General features: G+C 43.6%; 1 protein-coding gene across 1 annotated transcript; it reads left to right on the top strand.

Annotated features, from left to right (window-relative positions):
• The first annotated feature begins 2,501 nt into the window (after window positions 1-2,501).
• SNRPD1 (small nuclear ribonucleoprotein D1 polypeptide) lies at window positions 2,502-19,896 on the top strand. Its single transcript, NM_001260829.1, is given in 4 exon segments — window positions 2,502-2,623; window positions 13,467-13,543; window positions 15,129-15,320; window positions 18,731-19,896. Coding segments are annotated over 4 exon segments (360 nt in total). The 5' UTR covers window positions 2,502-2,609; the 3' UTR covers window positions 18,808-19,896.
• The last annotated feature ends 42 nt before the right edge of the window (window positions 19,897-19,938 follow it).

Genomic DNA, 19,938 nt, shown 5'->3' with positions numbered 1-19,938 from the left:
GCAGTGGCATGTACCTGTAATTCCATCTACTTGGGAAACTTAGGCAGGAGAATCATTTTAACCCAGGAGGCAGAGGTTGCAGTGAGCTGAGATCATGCAATTGCACTCCGGCTTGGGCAACAAGAGTGAAACTTTGTCTCAAAAATAAATAAATAAATAAATAATAAAGTTTCCCCAGGTGAGTCCTACACACATTAAACTTTGATAAATATTGTCCTTTTTTCTTCTTCTTTTTTTGAGACTGAGTCCTGTTCTTTTGCCAGGCTGGAGTGCAGTGGCACGATCTCCACTCACTGCAACCTCCGTCTCCCGGGTTCGAGCAATTCTTCTGCCTCAGTCTCCCGAGTAGCTGGGACTACAGGCATGCGCCACCATGCCCAGCTAATTTTTGTATTTTTAGTAGAGATGGGGTTTCACCATGTTGACCAGGATGGTCTCAATCTCTTGACCTCGTGATCTGCTCATCTTGGCCTCCCAAAGTGCTGAGATTACAGGCGTGAGCCACCATGCCCGGCCGATAAGTATTGTCTTACAATATCTAAGAGTTCTGTTGAGCAGAGGTGAAGTCTGGACTAGAGATATAAATTCAAGTTATGGTTTTGGAGGAGATTACCAGGTTAAAAGAAAAAGTATACATAAAGGGACTACAGCTGCAAGCCGGGAAGCACTCTGACATGTATTGGCTCCATAGAGAAGGAGGAGCCAGCTAAGGAGATTTAGAAAGAGTAGTTAGAGGCTGGGCATGGAGGCTCTGGGCCTGTAAACCCAGCACTTTGGGAGGCCACGGCAGTGGAATCTCTTGAGCCCAGGGGTTGGATACTAGCCTGGGCAACATAGTAAGACCTCTTCTCTACGAAATAAAAAATAAAATATTAGCTGGGCATGGTGGCATGCACTTGTGGTCCCAGCTACTGAGAAGGCTGAGGCAGGAGGATTGCTTGAGTCCAGGAGGATCGGTCAAGGCTGCAGTGAGCCCTGATTGTGCCATTGCACTCCAGCCTGGGCAACAGAGCGACAGACCTTGTCTAAAAACAAAACAAAACAAAACAAACAAGAGTAGTTAGTGGGATAAGGAAAAAGGCCAGGTGAGCTTGGCATCCTGAAACCTGAAAGAGGTAAGGGGAGTGTTTGTGTTAAATCTTGATGAAGTTCACACCTGTAATCCTAGCACTTTGCACTTTGGGAGGCCTAGAGAGGCAGATCACTTGAGGTCAGGAGTTCAGGTCATCCTGGCCAACATGGGGAAACCCTGTCTCTACTAAAAAGACAATAATTAGCGGGGCGTGGTGATTCCCCCCTGTAATCTCAGTTACTGGAGAGGCTGAGGCACGAGAATCGCTTGAACCGGGGAGGCAAGGGTTGCAGTGAGCCAAGATCGTGCTACTGCACTCCAGCCTGGGCGACAGAAGGAGACTCTGTCTCAGAAAAACAATAAAAAATTTTGAGGAGATGTTGTGAAAGATGAAGATTGAAAAGTTTGTCTTATAGATCGGAACTTAAAGTGAAAATAATCCGCTACATTGTGTGATTTTATTTTTTTATTTTTATTATTTTTTGAGACGGAGTCTCGCTCTGTTGCCAGGCTGGAGTGCAGTGGCGCGATCTCGGCTCACCGCAACCTCCGCCTCCTGGGTTCAAGCGATTCTCCTGCCTCAGCCTCCCGAGTAACTGGGACTACAGGCGTGTGCCACCACGCCCAGCTAATTTTTGTATTTTTAGTAGAGACAGGGTTTCACCATGTTGGCCAGCACGGTCTTGATTTCTCGACCTCGCTATCTGCCCGCCTCGGACTCCCAAAGTGCTGGAATTACAGGCGTCAGCCACAGCGCCCGGCCCATTGTGTGAATTGCTTCAGGTACATTAAGTAATGCTAAGGTTCCTGGCGTTGGAACAGAATTAGCATAATCCTTTGGGCTTCTCTAAGAACTTATTTTCGTTCAGTGAGGAATTTATATTAGGTGCTGCACTCACGGTGCCCTGCTATTCAGAAACGTGATGGTGACAGTACGTGTGTGTGTGTGCGCGCGCGCGCGCGCGACGGAGTTTCGCTCTTGTTGCCCAGGCAGGAGTGTAGTGGTGCGATCTCGGCTTACTGCAACCTCTGCCTCCCGGGTTCAAGCGATTCTCCTGCCTCAGCCTCCCGAGTAGCTGGGATAACAGGCGCCCGCCACCACATCCGGCTAATTTTTTGTATTTTTAGTACAGACGCGGGTTTCACCCTATTGGCCAGGCTGGTCTTGAACTCCTGACCTCAGGTGATACCCCCGCTTCGGCCTCCCAAAGTGCGACAGTCCTATTAATTGGATTTAATCTCTTCGAATCTCCCTCTCTTGTGGGACACTTTTCCTCTTAGACCAGCCCTCAACACCCTCAGTCGTGGCAAGGCAACCTCCAGCCGCCAGGGGCCGCAGTCGCGCTCCTCGCGACCGGAAGAGAGTGCGGCCCAGCGCAGCCTCGGCGTTTCCGCCGTGCGTCTGCTGTGCTCCGCGCGCCCTTTACGACCGGAGTCCCTGGAGTAGGCGCTTCCGGCCATTCATACTGCAGTCGGTCAGTATTCGGTTGTTGGATTCTGTGCGCTCTCGGACCCGAAGGGTGACGGCGCCGCTAGGATGAAGCTCGTGAGGTGAGGGAGTGACCAAGCAGCTCCGGGGGCTGTGGAGGGAGGGCTTGGCCCGGAGTCCGGAAGGCTGGGCTCTCCCATTTGCAGGAGGCGGGAAAGCCGCGTGTGCGCGGCCTGCTAACGGCCGGCCTTACTGCGCCCGCAGCTCGTGCTCGGGCCTGGGCTTCCGCCTGGGTCGCTCGCGAATCCCGCGTGTCTTCCAAGATACTGGTATAAAGGCCGAGCCTTTTCTTCCCGCCTAGTGACTTAGAGACTTTCAAGGTACAGCGCCGCCTGGGAGACATCTCGCCCTTACAGTTACTGATTTTCTTTTTGAGTGGAGCTCCAGCCCTACTTAAGAGTACTTAGAAAGCTGTATGAGCTTATCTGGAAACAAACCTGTTTGCAAACTGTTTTAAATCAGAGAAGGACTTCTGGCTTCACAAGTTTTTGTTTTTGTTTTTGTTTTAAATAAGACGGTGTCTCACTTTGTTGACCAGGCTGGTCTCGAACTCCTGGGCTAAAGCGTTCTGCCTGCCTTGCCCTCCCAAAGGGCTGAGATTACCGGTGTGAGCCACTGCGCCCGGCCGATTTTTAAGTTTATCTTTTGATTCTCCTTAGACTTATGATTGATTATTCTACCTCTTTCCTGTTAAGGTAAGCTTTTTATTTAGGAAAATCTCCCAATATAGGGCAGAAATTATCACAACGTAATTGTGGCTGATTACCCAGATGATATATAGTTATTCTGTTTTATTTCTTTCGCGAGAAATAGACCCTGTCACTTAGGTGAGTCTTCTGGAGACTAATTCCAAACTACCTGCGAGTAGATTTGGTTTTGGTCTTTTTCCTTGAGACTGAGCCTGGAACAGAGGCAGACGTTTCTAATAACTAAGCCATCGATTATAAATATTTAGCTTGTTTCTTTCCTGTTGAGTCAAGGATTGTCATTATCCGCTAAATAGTTATTGGGCACCTGTTACCTACTGGGCGCTGGTAATAGTATTTTTTAAAAGGCAGATCCTTGTTGGAGCTTTCTAGTTAGGGGGATGACAGACAAGTAGATAACGTCTGAAATAACGTTTGTTTGAAACGTTTTAAATAACACATAAAAGCCTTCAATATTCAGGGAGGAGGCCAGGCGCAGTGGCTCACGCCTATAATCCCAGCACTTTGGGATGTCAAGGCGGGCAGATCACTAGGTCAGGAGTTCGAGACCAGCCTGACCAACATGGTGAAACCCCGTCTCTACTAAAATTACAAAAATTGGCCGGGCGTGGTGGCGCGCGCTTGTAATCCCAGCTACTGAGGAGGCTAAGGCAGGAGAATCGCTTGAACCCAGGAGGCAGAGGTTGCAGTGAGCTGAGATTGGCCACTACGCTCCAGCCTGGGCAACAGAGCGAGACTCCGTTGCAAAAATAAAAAAATAAAAAATAAAAAATTCAGGGAGGAGTTGGTACAAAAGACAATTAAGATTAATTTTTGTTGTATTTTTATTTGAACTATAATTTTGGATAGGAAGTCATAGAATTTAAAGTGCATTTTTTAGGCTGGACGCGGTGGCTCACGCCTGTAATCCCAGCACTTTGGGAAGCTGAGGCAGGCGGATCGCCTGAAGTCAGGAGTTCAGGACCTGCCTGGCCAACGTGGTGAAACCCCGTCTTTCGAAAAAATACAAAAATTAGCCGGGCGCCTGTAATCCCAGCTACTCAGGAGGCTGAGGTAAGAGAGGCGCTTGATCCCGGGAGGTTGTAGTGAGCCGACGTCACACCACTGTGCTCCAGCCTGGGCAACAGAGCGAGACTCTGTCTCAAAAAAGAAAATTACAACATTTTTTGAAATTTCTCCATACCAGCCGGGCGCGGTGGCTCAAGCCTGTAATCCCAGCACTTTGGGAGGCCGAGACGGGCGGATCACGAGGTCAGGAGATCGAGACCATCCTGGCTAACGCGGTGAAACCCCGTTTCTACTAAAAATACAAAAAACTAGCCGGGCGAGGTGGCGGGCGCCTGTAGTCCCAGCTACTCCGGAGGCTGAGGCAGGAGAATGGCGTGAACCTGGGAGGCGGAGCTTGCAGTGAGCTGAGATCCGGCCACTGCACTCCAGCCTGGGCTTCAGAGCAAGACTCCGTCTCAAAAAAAAAAAAAAAAAAAAAAAAAAAGAAATTTCTCCATACCTGCTAATCTGAATCTTAATCTACTCATAGTTCAATTTTATGTAATACACCTTGGATTTCATTTGTTCCCTTTAAATATATTGCATGTTATGGCAATTTTCCAGTAATTTTTAATACCTGGACTGAATCCTGTTTTGTGTCTTAGGTCAAATATAGAAAGAAAATTTTTTTCTTACCAGAGAATGTATTTTTCCTCCAGAAAATGATTGTTTGACTAACTGGTTTGCGTTTTCAGTAGACTTATTTCTGTATATCAGTTGGTAGTTGTCATCCTTATTCTCACTGTCACCCTAACCAAAAACCTGGGAGGTGAGCTTGACTTTTTCTCTACTGATGTCCTTGACATTTGATACACTGCCAGTTTTACCTACTGCATAAAAGTGTCCCACATTTTCCTGTTTGTTTTTTGGGTTCAGATAGTGTGTTTTGATACTGAGGGACACCGTGTTATCTGACTATTTGATATCTAAGTTTCACTAAGTAGAAAGAATTCAGATACTGAAAGATTCGTCTGAAAATAAGTTGAATCCATTTGGTTCCTGGGTTCAGTTAGGGAGGGATAATTGTGTATTTGTCCTGCCCATAGTAGCCTCCTTTCGTTCTGGTCACCACCATTGAGGTTCAGGCCCTTTTTATCCCACTCATGGATTTTTGTTTTCCTTCTTTGAGGTAAATATCTTTTTTTTTTTTTTTTTTTTGAGACGGAGTCTCGCTCTGCCGCCCAGGCTGGAGTGCAGTGGCGGATCTCAGCTCACTGCAAGCTCCGCCTCCCAGGTTCACGCCATTCTCCTGCCTCAGCCTCCCGAGTAGTTGGGACTACAGGCGCCCGCCACCGCGCCCGGCTAGTTTTTTGTATTTTTTAGTAGAGACGGGGTTTCACCGTGTTAGCCAGGATGGTCTCGATCTCCTGACCTCGTGATCCGCCCGTCTCGGCCTCCCAAAGTGCTGGGATTACAGGCTTGAGCCACCGCGCCCGGCCGAGGTAAATATCTTAATACAATGAAATGCAGCGTATATTTCCTGCTATTGAAAAACATAAGCACTTTTGTAACCTAAACCCCTATCAAGAGAAGTAACATTACCAAAACCTCAGTTTCCTCAAGCCTTTCCCAGGCAACCTCTGACTCCATACCCCTAGATGCAACCAATTTCTTCCACCATACATGAATTTTGCCTGCACTAGAATTTCATGTATTTGGAATCACAAAGTATTTTTGTGTAAAACTCCTTTTACTCACATGTTTTTGAGATTCATCCACATTGTGAAGTGTATCAGTGATGTGTTCATTTTTATTACTGGGTATTAGTACCTTGTACGTTTGGAAGTTCTGTATTTTAGGCTGGGCACAGTGACTCATGTCTGTAATCCCAGCACTATGGGAGGCTGAGGCGGGTGGATCACTTGAGGTCAGGAGTTTGAGACCAGCCTGAGCAACATGGTGAAACCCTGTCTCTACTAAAAATACCAAAACAGTAGCTGGGCGTGGTGGCAGGGCCTGTAATCCCAGCTACGAGGGAGGCTGAGGCCAGAGAATCCCTTGAACCTGGGAGGTGGAGATTGCAGTGAGCTGAGATCGCACCATTGCACTCCAGCTTGGGCAACAGAGCGAGACTCCTTTCAAGAAAAAAAAGCTCTTTATTTTAAAAAATTACAAGAAAAGAAAATAAATAAAAACTTACGTATTTTGTTTACAACAACGTTGAATATTCTTCAGGTTTTTGGAGGGAAATAAACTTGTGGGTGAATACGTAAGAGTGGAGTTGATGGACTGTAGCATAGTTGTTATGTGTTTAGCTTTATGAGAAATTTCCAGACCATTTTCCAAAATGGTTGTACCATTTTACACTTCCAGTAACAATATATTAGAATAACAATTACTCCACATCCTCACCAGTGTGTGGTGTTGTTTGCTCAGTCTTTAATTTTAGCCATTTTAGTGGGTATGTAGTGGCATCTCCTTAGGGTTTAGTTGGTTTTTTCCTTGTTTATTTGTTTGTTTTTGAGATGGAGTCTCACTCTGTCATCCAGGCTGGAGTACAATGGCACGATCTTGGTTCACTACAACCTCTACCTCCCAGATTCAAGTGATTCTCCCGCCTCAGCCTCCCGAGTAGCTGGGACTACAGGCATGCGCCACCACACCTGGCTGATTTTTGTATTTTTAGTAGAGACAGGGTTTCACTATGTTGGCCAAGCTGGTCTCGAACTCCTGACCTCATGGTCCTCCTGCCTTGGCCTCCCAAAGTGTTGGGATTACAAGCGTGAGTCACTGTGCCCAGCCTGTTTTTGTCTTTTTGTTTTTGTTTTTTTGTTTGAGACAAAGTCTCTAGGCTGGAGTGCGGTGGTGCGATCTTGGCTCACTGCAACCTCTGCCTCCCGGGTGCAAGCGATTCTCCTGCCTCAACCTCCCAAGTAGCCGGAACTATAGGCGCACGCCACCATGCCCAGCTAATTTTTGTATTTTTAATAGAGACAGGGTTTCACCTTGTTGGCCAGTATGGTCTCCATCTCTTGACCTCGTGATCCGCCTGCCTCGGCCTCCCAAAGTGTTGGGATTACAGGCATGAGCCACCATGCCCGGCCTGTTTTGTTTCTTAAGAGATGAGAGTCTTCCTGTGTTGCCCAGGCTGGCCTCGAACTTGAGAAACCCAGTCTCTACTAAAAAAAAAAAAAAAAAAATACAAAAATTAGCTGATTGTGGTGGCAAGCGCCTGTAATCCCAGCTAAATCAACCATGTAAATATGGGACCAGAAATAAATGTTTGCTTATATTGTTTCATTGATCTATTTGTTGTTCCTTATATCTCAATTACTGTAGTTTTAACTTGTATATGTACTGCTCTAGTCACATAGTTTGTCTTCCTAGAGACTATACTTTTGTCTCTTGTCTTTCTAAAATCTGTTTCTGAACATTTGCCCTAGGTTCTCTTTTAAATGTGCATATGAGCCTGGTACTCCTCTTCATTGATGAAAATCCTTCAGTAGCTCTCCTAGAGGAATTCTCTAACAGAGCTTAGGGCTTTCCGAGAAGGGAACCTGCCTAACTCCTCTCTACTCATAGGACCTTAAATATTGAACTTAACATTTCATCGGTCTGGCTTGGTGGCTCATGCTTGTTATCATAGCACTTTGTGAGGCCGAGGCTGGCGGATCACTTGAGGTCAGGACTTGGAGACCAGCCGGGCCAACATGGTGAAACCCTGTCTCTACTAAAAATACAAAAATTAGCTGGTTGTGGTGGCGTGCGCTCAGCTACTTGGGAGACTGAGGCACAAGAATCGCTTGAACCCGGGAGGTGGAGGTTGTAGTGAGCTCAGATTGAGATTGTGCCCTTGCACTCCAGCCTGAGCAACATAGTGAGACTCCATCTTAATATCTGTAATTACTCTGTGTCTTATGCTGTATTTTTCTTTTGTTTCTTCTTGCTGCGTATTTCCAACTTTTCAGGCTTCTTACTAGAAGTCCCCTAATACCTGATTCCCTTCTCCACATGCTACAATATATTCTTAGTAAAAAAAACACCTGTGTGTAGCTGGGTGCAGTGGCTCACGCTTGTAATCCCAGCACTTTGGGAGACTGAGGCAGGCTGATTGCTTGAGCCCAGGAGTTTTAAGACCAGCCTAGGCAACATGGCAAAACCACATCTCTACTAAAAATTTAAAAAATATTAGCCGGGCATGGTGGCACATGCCTATAGTCTCAGCTACTCAGGGAAAAAAACTAAAAACCTCTGCATATCTCTATTGCATTCTACAACTTATGGTTATTTTTACATATCTTTTATGTACCTGAGCCTCCGCGCCTGGCTACATAAGGTATTTTTTTCCTTTTATTTGTCTTCTTTGCTTCCAAAAATGATTTGAAGAACTTTTATAGTAAAAGTTCTTACACTAACTGGGATAGTAAGTTCATATAAAAGATAAAAACAAGCCGGGCACAGTGGCTCACGCCTGTAATCCCAGCACTTTGGGAGGCCGAGGCGGGTGAATCACAAGGTCAGGAGATCGACACCATCCTGGCTAACACGGTGAAACCCCGTCTCCGCTAAAAATACAAAAAATTAGCCGGGCGTGGTGGTGGGCGCCTGTAGTCCCAGCTACTCGGGAGGCTGAGACAGGAGGATGACGTGAACCTGGGAGGCGGAGGTTGCAGTGAGCCGAGATCGCGTGGCTGCACTCCAGCCTGGGTGACCGGCAGGACACCATCTCAAAAAAAAAAAAAAAAAGATAAAAACAAAAACTTGATAATGGGAGGAAGCCATTCGTTCAAAATTCTAGGCTTTTCTAGTATAATTGATTGTTACATTTGGAGCTGAATAATTATCTGATGAAATCAAGTGTTACCAATTCATTGAGAGAAACATTTTCTTGATGTCATATATAAAAAGAGATTCAACTCATGAGTCTTTTTAAAGTTTGAAGCTTATTATATCCCAGACCAAGTAATTTTTTTTGTGATGGCTGTCTATACCACTAAAAAGAAAAAAAATTTTAAAAAGGCATTTTAAGGTTGGTTTCCCTTTATTCATTGAAACATTTCTGCTAGCATTATTCAGTGCCTATTACAGTCTAGGATTAGATATAGGGGTTACAATCCCTACCCTCAACAATAGTCTAGTGTGGGAGGATAATAGGTTATCTTACATGTACCATTTAGTGTGATAGATGATAGGATCTATTAATATAAGGTATATATTATAGACTAAAAGTTTGTATATGAACTGTGTATTGTATGATAGTGTAGGGTTCATTTTCTTAGATTTGATTGTGAGATTATGGTTATATAGGAGATCGTCATTAGAAAATGCATGCTGAAGTGTCAATGCCTACAACTTACTTTGAGATGGTATGATCTGTTTTTGTTTGTTTGTTTGTTTGTTTGTTTGTTTTGTCGCCCAGGCTGGAGTGCAGTGGCCAGATCTCAGCTCACTGCAAGCTCCGCCTCCCGGGTTCCCGCCATTCTCCTGCCTCAGCCTCCCGAGTAGCTGGGACCACAGGCGCCGCCACCTCGCCTGGCTAATTTTTTGTGTTTTTAGTAGAGACGGGGTTTCGCCGTGTTAGCCAGGATGGTCTGGATCTCCTGACCTTGTGATCCGCCCGTCTCGGCCTCCCAAAGTGCTGGGATTACAGGCTTGAGCCACCGCGCCCGGCCAATGTTTGTTTGTTTTTGATGGAGTCTCGCTCTATCGTCCAGGCTAGAGTTTAGTGGCACAATCTTGACTCACTGCAACCTCCGCCTCCTGGGCTCGAGCAATTCTCCTGCCTCAGCTTCCCCAGTAGCTGGGATTACAGTAATGTGCCACCAAGTCTGGCTAATATTTTTGTATTTTTAGTAGAGACGGGTTTTCGCCATGTTAACCAGGCTTGTGAACTCCTGACCTCAGGTGATCCGCCTGCCTCGGCCTCCTAAAGTGCTGGGATTACAGGCATGAGCAACTGCACCTGGCTAAGACTCTTGTCTTAAAAAAAAAAAAAAAAAAAGGGCCAGGCCCCATGGTTTACGCCTATAATCCCAGCACTTTGGGAGGCTGAGGTGGGGAGATCACCTGAGGTCAGAAGTTCGAGACCAGCCCAACATGGTGAAACCCTGTCTCTACTAAAAATGCAAAAATCATCCAGGTGTGGTGGCAGGTGCTTGTAGTCCCAGCTACTTCGGAGGCTGAGGCAGAATTGCTTGAACTCAAGAGGCGGAGGTTGCAGTGAACCAAGATCATGCCACTGTGCTCCAGCCTCACCGACAGAGTGAGACTGTCTCAAAAAAAAAAAAAATAGAATTTTTTTAAAAGACAGAGTCTTTCCCTGCCACATAGGCTCCAGGGCAGTAACACAATCATGGCTCGTTGCAACCTCGAAGTCTGGGCTCAAGTGATCCTCCCACCTCAGATTCCAAGGAACTGGGACTACAGGCATGAACCAACATGCTCAGCTAATTTTTTTATTTTTATTTTTTTTTGTGATGGAGTCTTGCTCTGTCAACCAGTCTGTAGCACAATGGCACGATCTTGGCTCACTGCAACCTCTGCCTCCCAAGTTCAAGTGATACTCCTGCCTCAGCCTCCTGAGTAGCTGGGATTACAGCCCTGCACCACCACACCCGGCTAATTTTTTGTATTTTTAGCAGAAATGGGGTTTCACCATATTGGCCAAGCTGGTCTCCAACTCCTGACCTCATGAGCCACCTACCTCGGCCTCCCAAAGTGCTGGGGTTACAGGCATGAGCTACCGTGCCCGACCAACTAAATTTTTTTGTTTTTATTTTTGTAGAGACAGGATCTTGCTCTGTTGACCAGGCAGGTCTCGAACTCCTGGCCTCAAGCAGTCATCCCACCTTGGCCTCTCAAAGTGGTGAAATTACAGGCATTAACCTCTGTACTGGCAATTGACAATATTTGTAAACCCTTCAACTTTTCTTCCTCTGCAAAATGTTATAAAAAGGGGAGAACAGAAATCTAGATGAAGTAAGAAGTGGATAGTTTGTTCATTATATATTATCAAGGCAACTGGCTATTCAGTTGGGGAAAGTAATAAAGACAGATTTGTGCCTTACACTGCATAAAAAAAGATCAATTCCAAGTAGATTAAAACTCTAAAAGTAGAAGAAAATAAGATACTATCTTTTACAATCTTGGCATAGAAAAAACCCTTTCCTAGGCAAATTATGTATCCCAGGAAGATGAACAGATTCAAAACATAAAAGTGAAAAAAGTTTGTGTGACTAAAGAAACCATAAACCACAAACTTGAATGACTGGCAAACCAGTAGAAAATAAAAGAAAAACTCAACCTAATTGAGAATGTGTAAATAATGTGAACAGGTAATTCACGGAAGAAATAATTTTCCCATATTAATGAAAAGATATTCAGTCTCACAAGTAATTAAGGAAAAACAAATTCCCCCCGCCATCAAATTCACAAAAATTTGAAAGACTTAACAGCAACTTGTGTTGGTGAGGGTTTGCATAATTGGGTTTGTAATGGGAAAAAATTGAACCAAAGTAATGTCCATCAACAGGGAGGTAATAAATTTTGACATTTCCATATAGTGGAATACTTTTCAGTTCTTAGAATGTTATTTTGTTTTTTTTTTTTTTTTTTTTTTTTTTTGAGACGGAGTCTCGCTCTGTCGCCCAGGCTGGAGTGCAGTGGCGCGATCTCGGCTCACTGCAAGCTCCACCTCCCGGGTTCACGCCATTCTCCTGCCTCAGCCTCCCAAGTAGCTGGGACTACAGGCGCCCACAACCGCGCCCGGCTAATTTTTTGTATTTTTAGTAGAGACGGGGTTTCACCGTGGTCTCGATCTCCTGACCTTGTGATCCGCCCGCCTCGGCCTCCCAAAGTGGTGGGATTACAGGCGTGAGCCGCCGCGCCCGGCCTATTTTGTTATTTTGGCTTTTTTTTGAGATGGAGTCTTGCTCTGTCGCTCGGGCTGGAGTGCAGTGGAACAATCTCACTCACTGTAGCCTCTGCCTCCGGAGTTCCAAGTAGCTGGGATTACAGGCGTGCTCCATCATGCCTAGCTAATTTTTTTTTTTTTTTTTTTTTTTTTTGAGATGGAGTCTTGCTCTCTCCCCAGGCTGGAGTGCAGTGGTGCGATCTCAGCTCACTGCAGCCTCTGCCTCCCAGGTTTAAGCGATTCTCCTGCCTCAGCTTCCTGAGTAGCTGGGATTACAGGCGCATGCCATCCTGCCCAGCTGATTTTTGTGTTTTTATAGCGATGGGGTTTCACCATGTTGGCCAGGCTGGTCTTGGACTCCAGACCTCAGATGATCTGCCCACCTCGGTCTCCCTAAGCGCTGGAATTAAAGGCATGAGCCACTGTACCCAGTCTCAGTTCTTAGAGTGTTTTGTATGTTGAAATGGGAATATGTCCAATATAAACTGCTGAACGAGAACTACAAGTTACAGATGTGAATAAAATATGACCCAATTTATGTAAAAAGAAATCTGTATATATGCTTATGAATGTGCATATAAAATGATCTGGAATAATATTCCTACATACCCACAGTGCAGGGGGTTAGGAAGGGAGATTTTTACTTTATATATAAATATTGTAATAAACTTGTAATCTTTTTACCAACTGTAATTCTTTATTTTTCATGATTTATGAGTCTGAGATCTTGTATGTCTGGATTTGAGGTTTGAGAATTAGAAACGTCCAAATGACAGTTCATGTTAGTATTGTTGTGTTCCTTCATAAAGGTTGAGGATATGATTCAGGAAAGCTGAAATTGTTAGCATATTCTTGATAGGAATTGATGCAGATAGCATCTACAAATTTTCAGCGTCTAGTTGTTTCATCTTTTTACCTTAATAAATGTGATTTTGGCCGGGCGCGGTGGCTCACGCCTGTAATCCCAGCACTTTGGGAGGCCGAGGCGGGCGGATCACAAGGTCAGGAGATCGAGACCACGGTGAAACCCCGTCTCTACTAAAAATACAAAAAATTAGCCGGGCGCGGTTGTGGGTGCCTGTAGTCCCAGCTACTCGGGAGGCTGAGGCAGGAGAATGGCGTGAACCCAGGAGGCGGAGCTTGCAGTGAGCCGAGATTGCGCCACTGCACTCCAGCCTGGGCTGGGCGACAGAGCGAGACTCCGTCTCAAAAAAAATAAATAAATAAATAAAATAAAATAAATAAATGTGATTTTAAAGTGTTGCAGGTAAAAAGTAATGGTTTTATTCCTATTTATAGATTTTTGATGAAATTGAGTCATGAAACTGTAACCATTGAATTGAAGAACGGAACACAGGTCCATGGAACAATCACAGGTACGGAGGTTGGACTACTTTTATAACATTTTTTTCTTCTCTTTTACCTGCTATCCAGAGTTTATTTTTTGATTGCTTAATGAACGTTATTGTAGTACAGATTCTTATTCTTTTGTCTGAATTATGTAATTTATTTATTTATTTATTTATTTATTTATTTATTTTTTGAGACGGAGTCTCGCTCTGTCGCCCAGGCTGGAGTGCAGTGGCGCGATCTTGGCTCACTGCAAGCTCCGCCTCCCGGGTTCACGCCCTTCTCCTGCCTCAGCCTCCTGAGTAGCTGGGACTACAGGCGCCCACAACCGCGCCCGGCTAATTTTTTGTATTTTTAGTAGAGACGGGGTTTCACCGTGGTCTCGATCTCCTGACCTTGTGATCCGCCCGCCTCGGCCTCCCAAAGTGCTGGGATTACAGGCGTGAGCCACCGCGCCCGGCCTATTTTTTTTTTTAAACAGAGTTTTGCTGTGTCACCTGGGCTTGAGTGCAGTGTCATGATCTCGGCTCACTGTAACCTCCGCTGCCTGGGGTCAAGCAATTCTTTTGTCTCAGCCTCCCGAGTGGCTGGGACTACAGGTGCCTGCCAGCATGCCTGGGTACATTTTTTTTTTTTTGAGACGGATTCTCACTCCGTTGCCCAGGCTGGAGTGCAGTGGCACAGTCTCAGCTCACTGCAACCTCCGCCTCCAGGGTCTGATTAATTTTGGTAGAGATGGGGTTTTGGTCTCGAACTTGTGACCTCATGATCCATCCACCTCGGCCTCCCAGAGTGCTGGGATTTCAGGCGTGAGTCAAGTCACTGCACCTGGCCTAATTTTTGTATTTTTAGTAGAGATGAGGTTTCAGCATGTCAGCCAGGCTGATCTTGAACTGGACCGGGCTGGTCAGAAGACCTCAGTTGATCCGCCTGCCTCGGCCTCCCAAAGTGCTGGGATTACAGGCGTGAGCCACCGAACCTGGCCTAAGTAGGTCTTTAGTTATCCCATTAGTTCAGGTATAATTTGGTAAAGGCTTCAGTATTCAGGTGTTTCAGCTATAATGTCATATAATCACCCTGAAAAATTGCTTTGTATTTTGTAAACTCTCATACTAAAAATAGTAGCTTAATGAGAAGAATAGGTGTTGCAGACTACTTAAAAGCCTGTGTAACTTTGTAATCAAAATATTCTTAACAAAAGTGGTAACAATTATTACATATAGAGAGAAGCAGAAACAAAGGTGAGGATAGTTTAGTGGAATGGGGATTATGAGAAAGTCACAAAGACAGTGAGAGAAACATTCAAGAAATACCTGTCAGATCAGTAGTGAGCCTGAAGCCCAGTCAGGGTTCTTCCATTGCTTGCTGCATTCATTTCTGTAAGCAAAACTTAGTGTGCTAGGAAAAATCTCTAGGAAGGAAACACTGCTGATTTATACTGACGTTATTCCCCCATTTACCAGTTGCATATGTGCTAAATTATGTCATAGAAAACTTGCACTGTAGCAGAACAGTATTCTTTTGTAGTCCAGTATTTACTGTGGCTCAGTAGATTAATTAGTTGCCTGACTTTTATCATACTAATAACTGCCCAATTATTTTTCTTTTTAGGTGTGGATGTCAGCATGAATACACATCTTAAAGCTGTGAAAATGACCCTGAAGAACAGAGAACCTGTACAGCTGGAAACGCTGAGTATTCGAGGAAATAACATTCGGTATTTTATTCTACCAGACAGTTTACCTCTGGATACACTACTTGTGGATGTTGAACCTAAGGTGAAATCTAAGAAAAGGGAAGCTGGTAAGTTTGAAGGATTATAAAAATTTTTGTGAATGCTAATCCTAATCCACACTATTCATAATATAAATATTTGCAAACAACACAAGTGTCTTTGTTGTTTAATATTTCCTATAATGTGTATTGTAACTCCTGGTGTTGCTATTAAAAACATTGATGCGGCTGGACACAGTGGCTCACGCCTGTAATCCCAGCACTTTGGGAGGCCGAGGCGGGCAGATCACCTGAGGCCAGGAGTTCCAGACCAGCCTGGTCAACATGGAGAAATCCCATCTCTACTAAAAATGCAAAAAAAAAATTGGGCGTGGCGGCGCATGCCTTTAGTCCCAGTTACTTGGGAGGCTGAGGCAGAAGAATCACTTGAACCCGGGAGGCGGAGGTTGCTGTGAGCCAAGATCATGCCACTGCACTCCGGCCTGGGCTACAGAGTGAGACTCTGTTTCAAAATAATAATAATAATATGGTTGTAATCCATAGCTTGAAAAACAATGATTTAACCTCTCACTCATGCTGTGTATCATGCTGCTTTCCACTTTGCAAGAACCCCCTGTGGGTACCAAAATCTACAGATGCTCAAGTCCCTTTTCATAAAATGGTAATAGTGTTTCCATCTAACCTCTGCACATCCTTTTGTACACTTGTAATACCCAGTATAATGTAAATGCTTTGTAGATAGTTATATTGTATTGTTTAGGCGTTAATGACAAGAAAAAGTCTGACAACCATCATAGGCCTAAAGTTGGTTAAATCCATGGATGTGGAACCCATGGATATTGAAGGCTGACTGTATTTTCAAATCTGAGGACTTTTTGCCTTAATGTCTTTAGGGTTATTCTACATTTTTTTACTACCTACCTACCTGTGAGGGAATTGATGATTGAAAGCCCCCTGCCTCGTATCATCTTACTCCACGCTGAGAAGTTATTCTTCCTTTACTAAATGTTACAGTTCCAAGTCTAAATTTTTTTGTTTTCTTTTTTTTTTTTTTTTTTTTAGATGGAGTTTCACTCTTGTTACCCAAGCTGGAGTGCAGTGGCGCGATTTCAGCTCACTGCAACCTCCGCCTCCTGGGTTCTAACGATTCTTCTGTTTCAGCCTCCCAAGTAGCTGGGATTATAGGTGTGTGCCACCGCACCCAGCTAATTTTGTATTTTTAGTAGAGACGGGGTTTCATCGTGTTGATCAGGCTGGCCTCATACCCCTGACCTCAAGTGATTTACCTACCTCAGCCTTCCAGAGTGCTGGGATTACAGGCATGAGCCACCACGCCCAGCCGAAATCTTTTATCTACTATGTTTTCTCTGCTTTTCTTTGTTCTTCTGGGTACTTACCGTTTTTGTTCCTTTTCTATCATAAATACTATTTCAGAAGAAATTGGAGATAAGTGTGGTCAATTTGGTTCATTTTAACATGCGTCCTAGACTTACTGTTTTTGTGTGTACACATTTAAAATAGTATAGTTTAAAATAACTGAAATTGGCTGGGCGCGGTGGCCCATGCCGTGAGCTGAGATCGTGCCATTGCACTCCAGCCTGTGCAACAAGAGTGAAACTCTGTCTCAAAAAAATAAATAAATAAAATTATTTATGCCTGCCCCCCACCCACTCCCCACTTCTTAAAAAGTTGTTTTCTTAATTTATCTTTCTTTTATACAGATATGCACCACCAAATCTGGCTAATTTTTTTATTTTTTTGTAGAGACAGGGTCTCCCTGTGTTGTCCAGGCTAGTCTTGAACTCTTGGTCTCAAACAATCCTGCTGTGGCCTCTCAAAGTGCTGGGATTACAGGTGTGAGCCACCATCATACCTGGTCCATTTTCTTTTCTTTTTATTTCTTTTTTTTTTTGAGACAGAGTCATGCTCTGTCGCCCAGGCCTCACTACAACCTCTGCCTCCCGGGTTCAAGTAATTCTCCTGCCTCAGCCTCCCGAGTAGCTGGGATTACAGGTCCCCAGCCCTTTTATTGTTGTTGTTGTTGTTGTTTTTTACAACACTGCTCCAACTCTGTTTTTCCCCCCATTTTAACACTTCATTTTGAAATAATTTTAGACACAAAAAGTTGCAAAAATAGTACAAGGAATTCCCATACACTTTCACCAACATTGCCTAAATGTTAAAATTTCATGTAACTACAAAAAATAGAAATTTTATATTGATGCGACACTATTATATTATCTAGAGACCTTTTTCACGTTTCTCTGATTGTCCCTCTAATGTCCTTTTCCTGGTCCAAGATCCAATCCAGTACAACAGGTTGCATTTAGTTGTTCGTTTCCTTAGTTTCTTTTAATGCGTATCAGCTGGTTCCTTTTGTGACTTTAACACTTTGTAAGAGTACGGGCCAGTTATTTTGTGGAATGTCCCTTAATTAGCATCTTAAACTCACTGTTTATTGCTTGGAATGGTAAGACTAGAATCAGCGTGTACAAATTTCTAATGTGGCCAGGTGCGGTGGCTCACACCTGTAATCCCACCACTTTGGGAGACTGAGGCTGGAGGATTGCTTTGGTCCACGAGTTCGAAAGCAGCTTGGGCAACAAAGGGAGACCTCATCTCTACAAAAAATTAAAAAATTAGCCAGACCTGATGGCTTGTACCTGTAGTCCCCGCTACTCAGGAGGCTTAGGTGGGAGGATCACTTGAGCCCAGGAGTTCAAGACTGCAGTGAGGTGTGATTACACTGCAGGCTGGACTACAGAGAGAGACCTTGTATTTAAAAAAAAAAAAAAAAGCAAAACATTTAGAATGTAACTGACTTCTGTGTCAGGATTTTCTAATATTCTTAGCTGTCTGAAGATGAAATAAGTTTATTTGGGTGATAAATTCCCTGTCACCATGATACTCAACTAGAGTTAGGATGACCCAGTGACAGGGATATTGCTATATGGATTAAAGCACTAGATTATGTGTAGGTCAAAATAGTTTTAATTTTCTGAAGAGTTAATAAGATTGTGATTTGATGTAATAGATTTAAACTTCCCTGGTTTTGAATTAACTTGCTTGGATTTTATTCAGTTACCAAAACTCTGGCACCAAGGTGATCGTGTTCTATTCTATGATATGTATCTTCCTTTTTTTGTGAGATTCAAATCATTTTATGGTGAATTTGAGACATGATATAAAGAAAAATTATTTTTTTAAGTTTGACACATTTCTTAGTAAATAAATTGAAATGAAACAAATAATAATCTCCCTAGGCCTTTAGTTCTTGGTTCTGCATGATAATGTGTTGTGGGGTGGGGAGAATCTGAAGTCTAACACATTTAACAGAAGCTAGTTAAACTTTTATTTACTGTAGCTGCTAATACAGAGCTATAAACGGGGAAAGGTGTGTGTGTAAATGTTGTTTGTGGTGTCTCGGTAACATTTGTGCAGAAGAGAATTGAGCTTGGTTTGTTTTTCTTTTCCTTCAGTTGCAGGAAGAGGCAGAGGCAGAGGAAGAGGAAGAGGACGTGGCCGTGGCAGAGGAAGAGGGGGTCCTAGGCGATAATGTCTCTCAAGATTACTGTTTCAAAGTCATACGGGATTTGGGATATTTTTTGTACAGGTTGTGTTTGTTTATGTCAGTTTTTAATAAACATAAATGTGGGATAGAGCTGTCTATTTAGTATATCAAAGTTTTAGTAGTTTCCTCCACATTCACAAAATTACCACAGTGAGAGCTAAGCATTTCTACTGGGCAGTTTCATTTTTAGATGATCAGATTTTAAGTTTTTCAACTAAAATTTTTCTTTTTATGATGAATAAGGTTAAAAGAAAAGCTTTAGACAAATTTAGTTTTTCAGAGTTTAATTGAGCAAAGGACAATTCACAAATCAGGTAGCCCCTGAAGCATAATAGGTTCAGAGGCTTCAGCCCAGCTGTGTAGTTGATGTAGATTTGTGAACAGAAGGAAAGTGATGTATGGAAAATGAAAGTAAGATACAGCAACAGCCATATTAGTTACAGTTCAGTGTTTGCCTTATTTGAATATGGTTTGAACAGTTTGCTGCCTTTGGTTGGCTGAAACTTAGTGATTGGCACGAGAGTAAGGTACAGTCTGTTTACACATCCAGTTAGGCTACAGTTCTATGTACTGAGAAACCTTTAAGCTGAACTTGAGATATGTAAAGAGACTTTAGGCTAAACTTAACAATACATATAGAATATATACCCTTTTACTTGACATGCACTAAATATGCATTTTACTGCTGACTTCATTCTGTGGCACCTACCCACAGGGGAAATAAGAAGTTCGTTTTGGTATTTTGGAAACTAAAGTCCTTATGGGATGGGGTCTAGAATTGATTCTCCTTTCCTGAGTTTTACTCTACGGAGTCTTAGGTACCTGGTAAAAAGTTGTCTTCTAAATTAAGGGTTATTGCTTTGTTGTCTAGCTGCTAATGTGTCACTTTTTTTTCTTTTGCTTTTTAATCAGTTCTTAGTAGGATATAGTTTTATGTTTTCCAAGTTGAAACTTGGAGTTAATGGTCACTAGATTAGCAGTTACGAGCCGTGTTAAAATCTCCTGTTAATGTGTAGTGTACCTGTCAGTGCCTCCTTTGTTAAGGGGTTCTTTGAGAACAAAAGAGAAAAGACCTACTTTATTTGACAGCAAAACTGTTCTAATTGTTAATAAGGA

The sequence above is a fragment of the Macaca mulatta genome, chromosome 18 (assembly GCF_049350105.2).
Source record: "Macaca mulatta isolate MMU2019108-1 chromosome 18, T2T-MMU8v2.0, whole genome shotgun sequence".
NCBI classification, from domain to species: domain Eukaryota; kingdom Metazoa; phylum Chordata; class Mammalia; order Primates; family Cercopithecidae; genus Macaca; species Macaca mulatta.
Note: the sequence above shows the minus strand (reverse complement) of the source record. Positions and strands in the feature narration are given on the sequence as shown.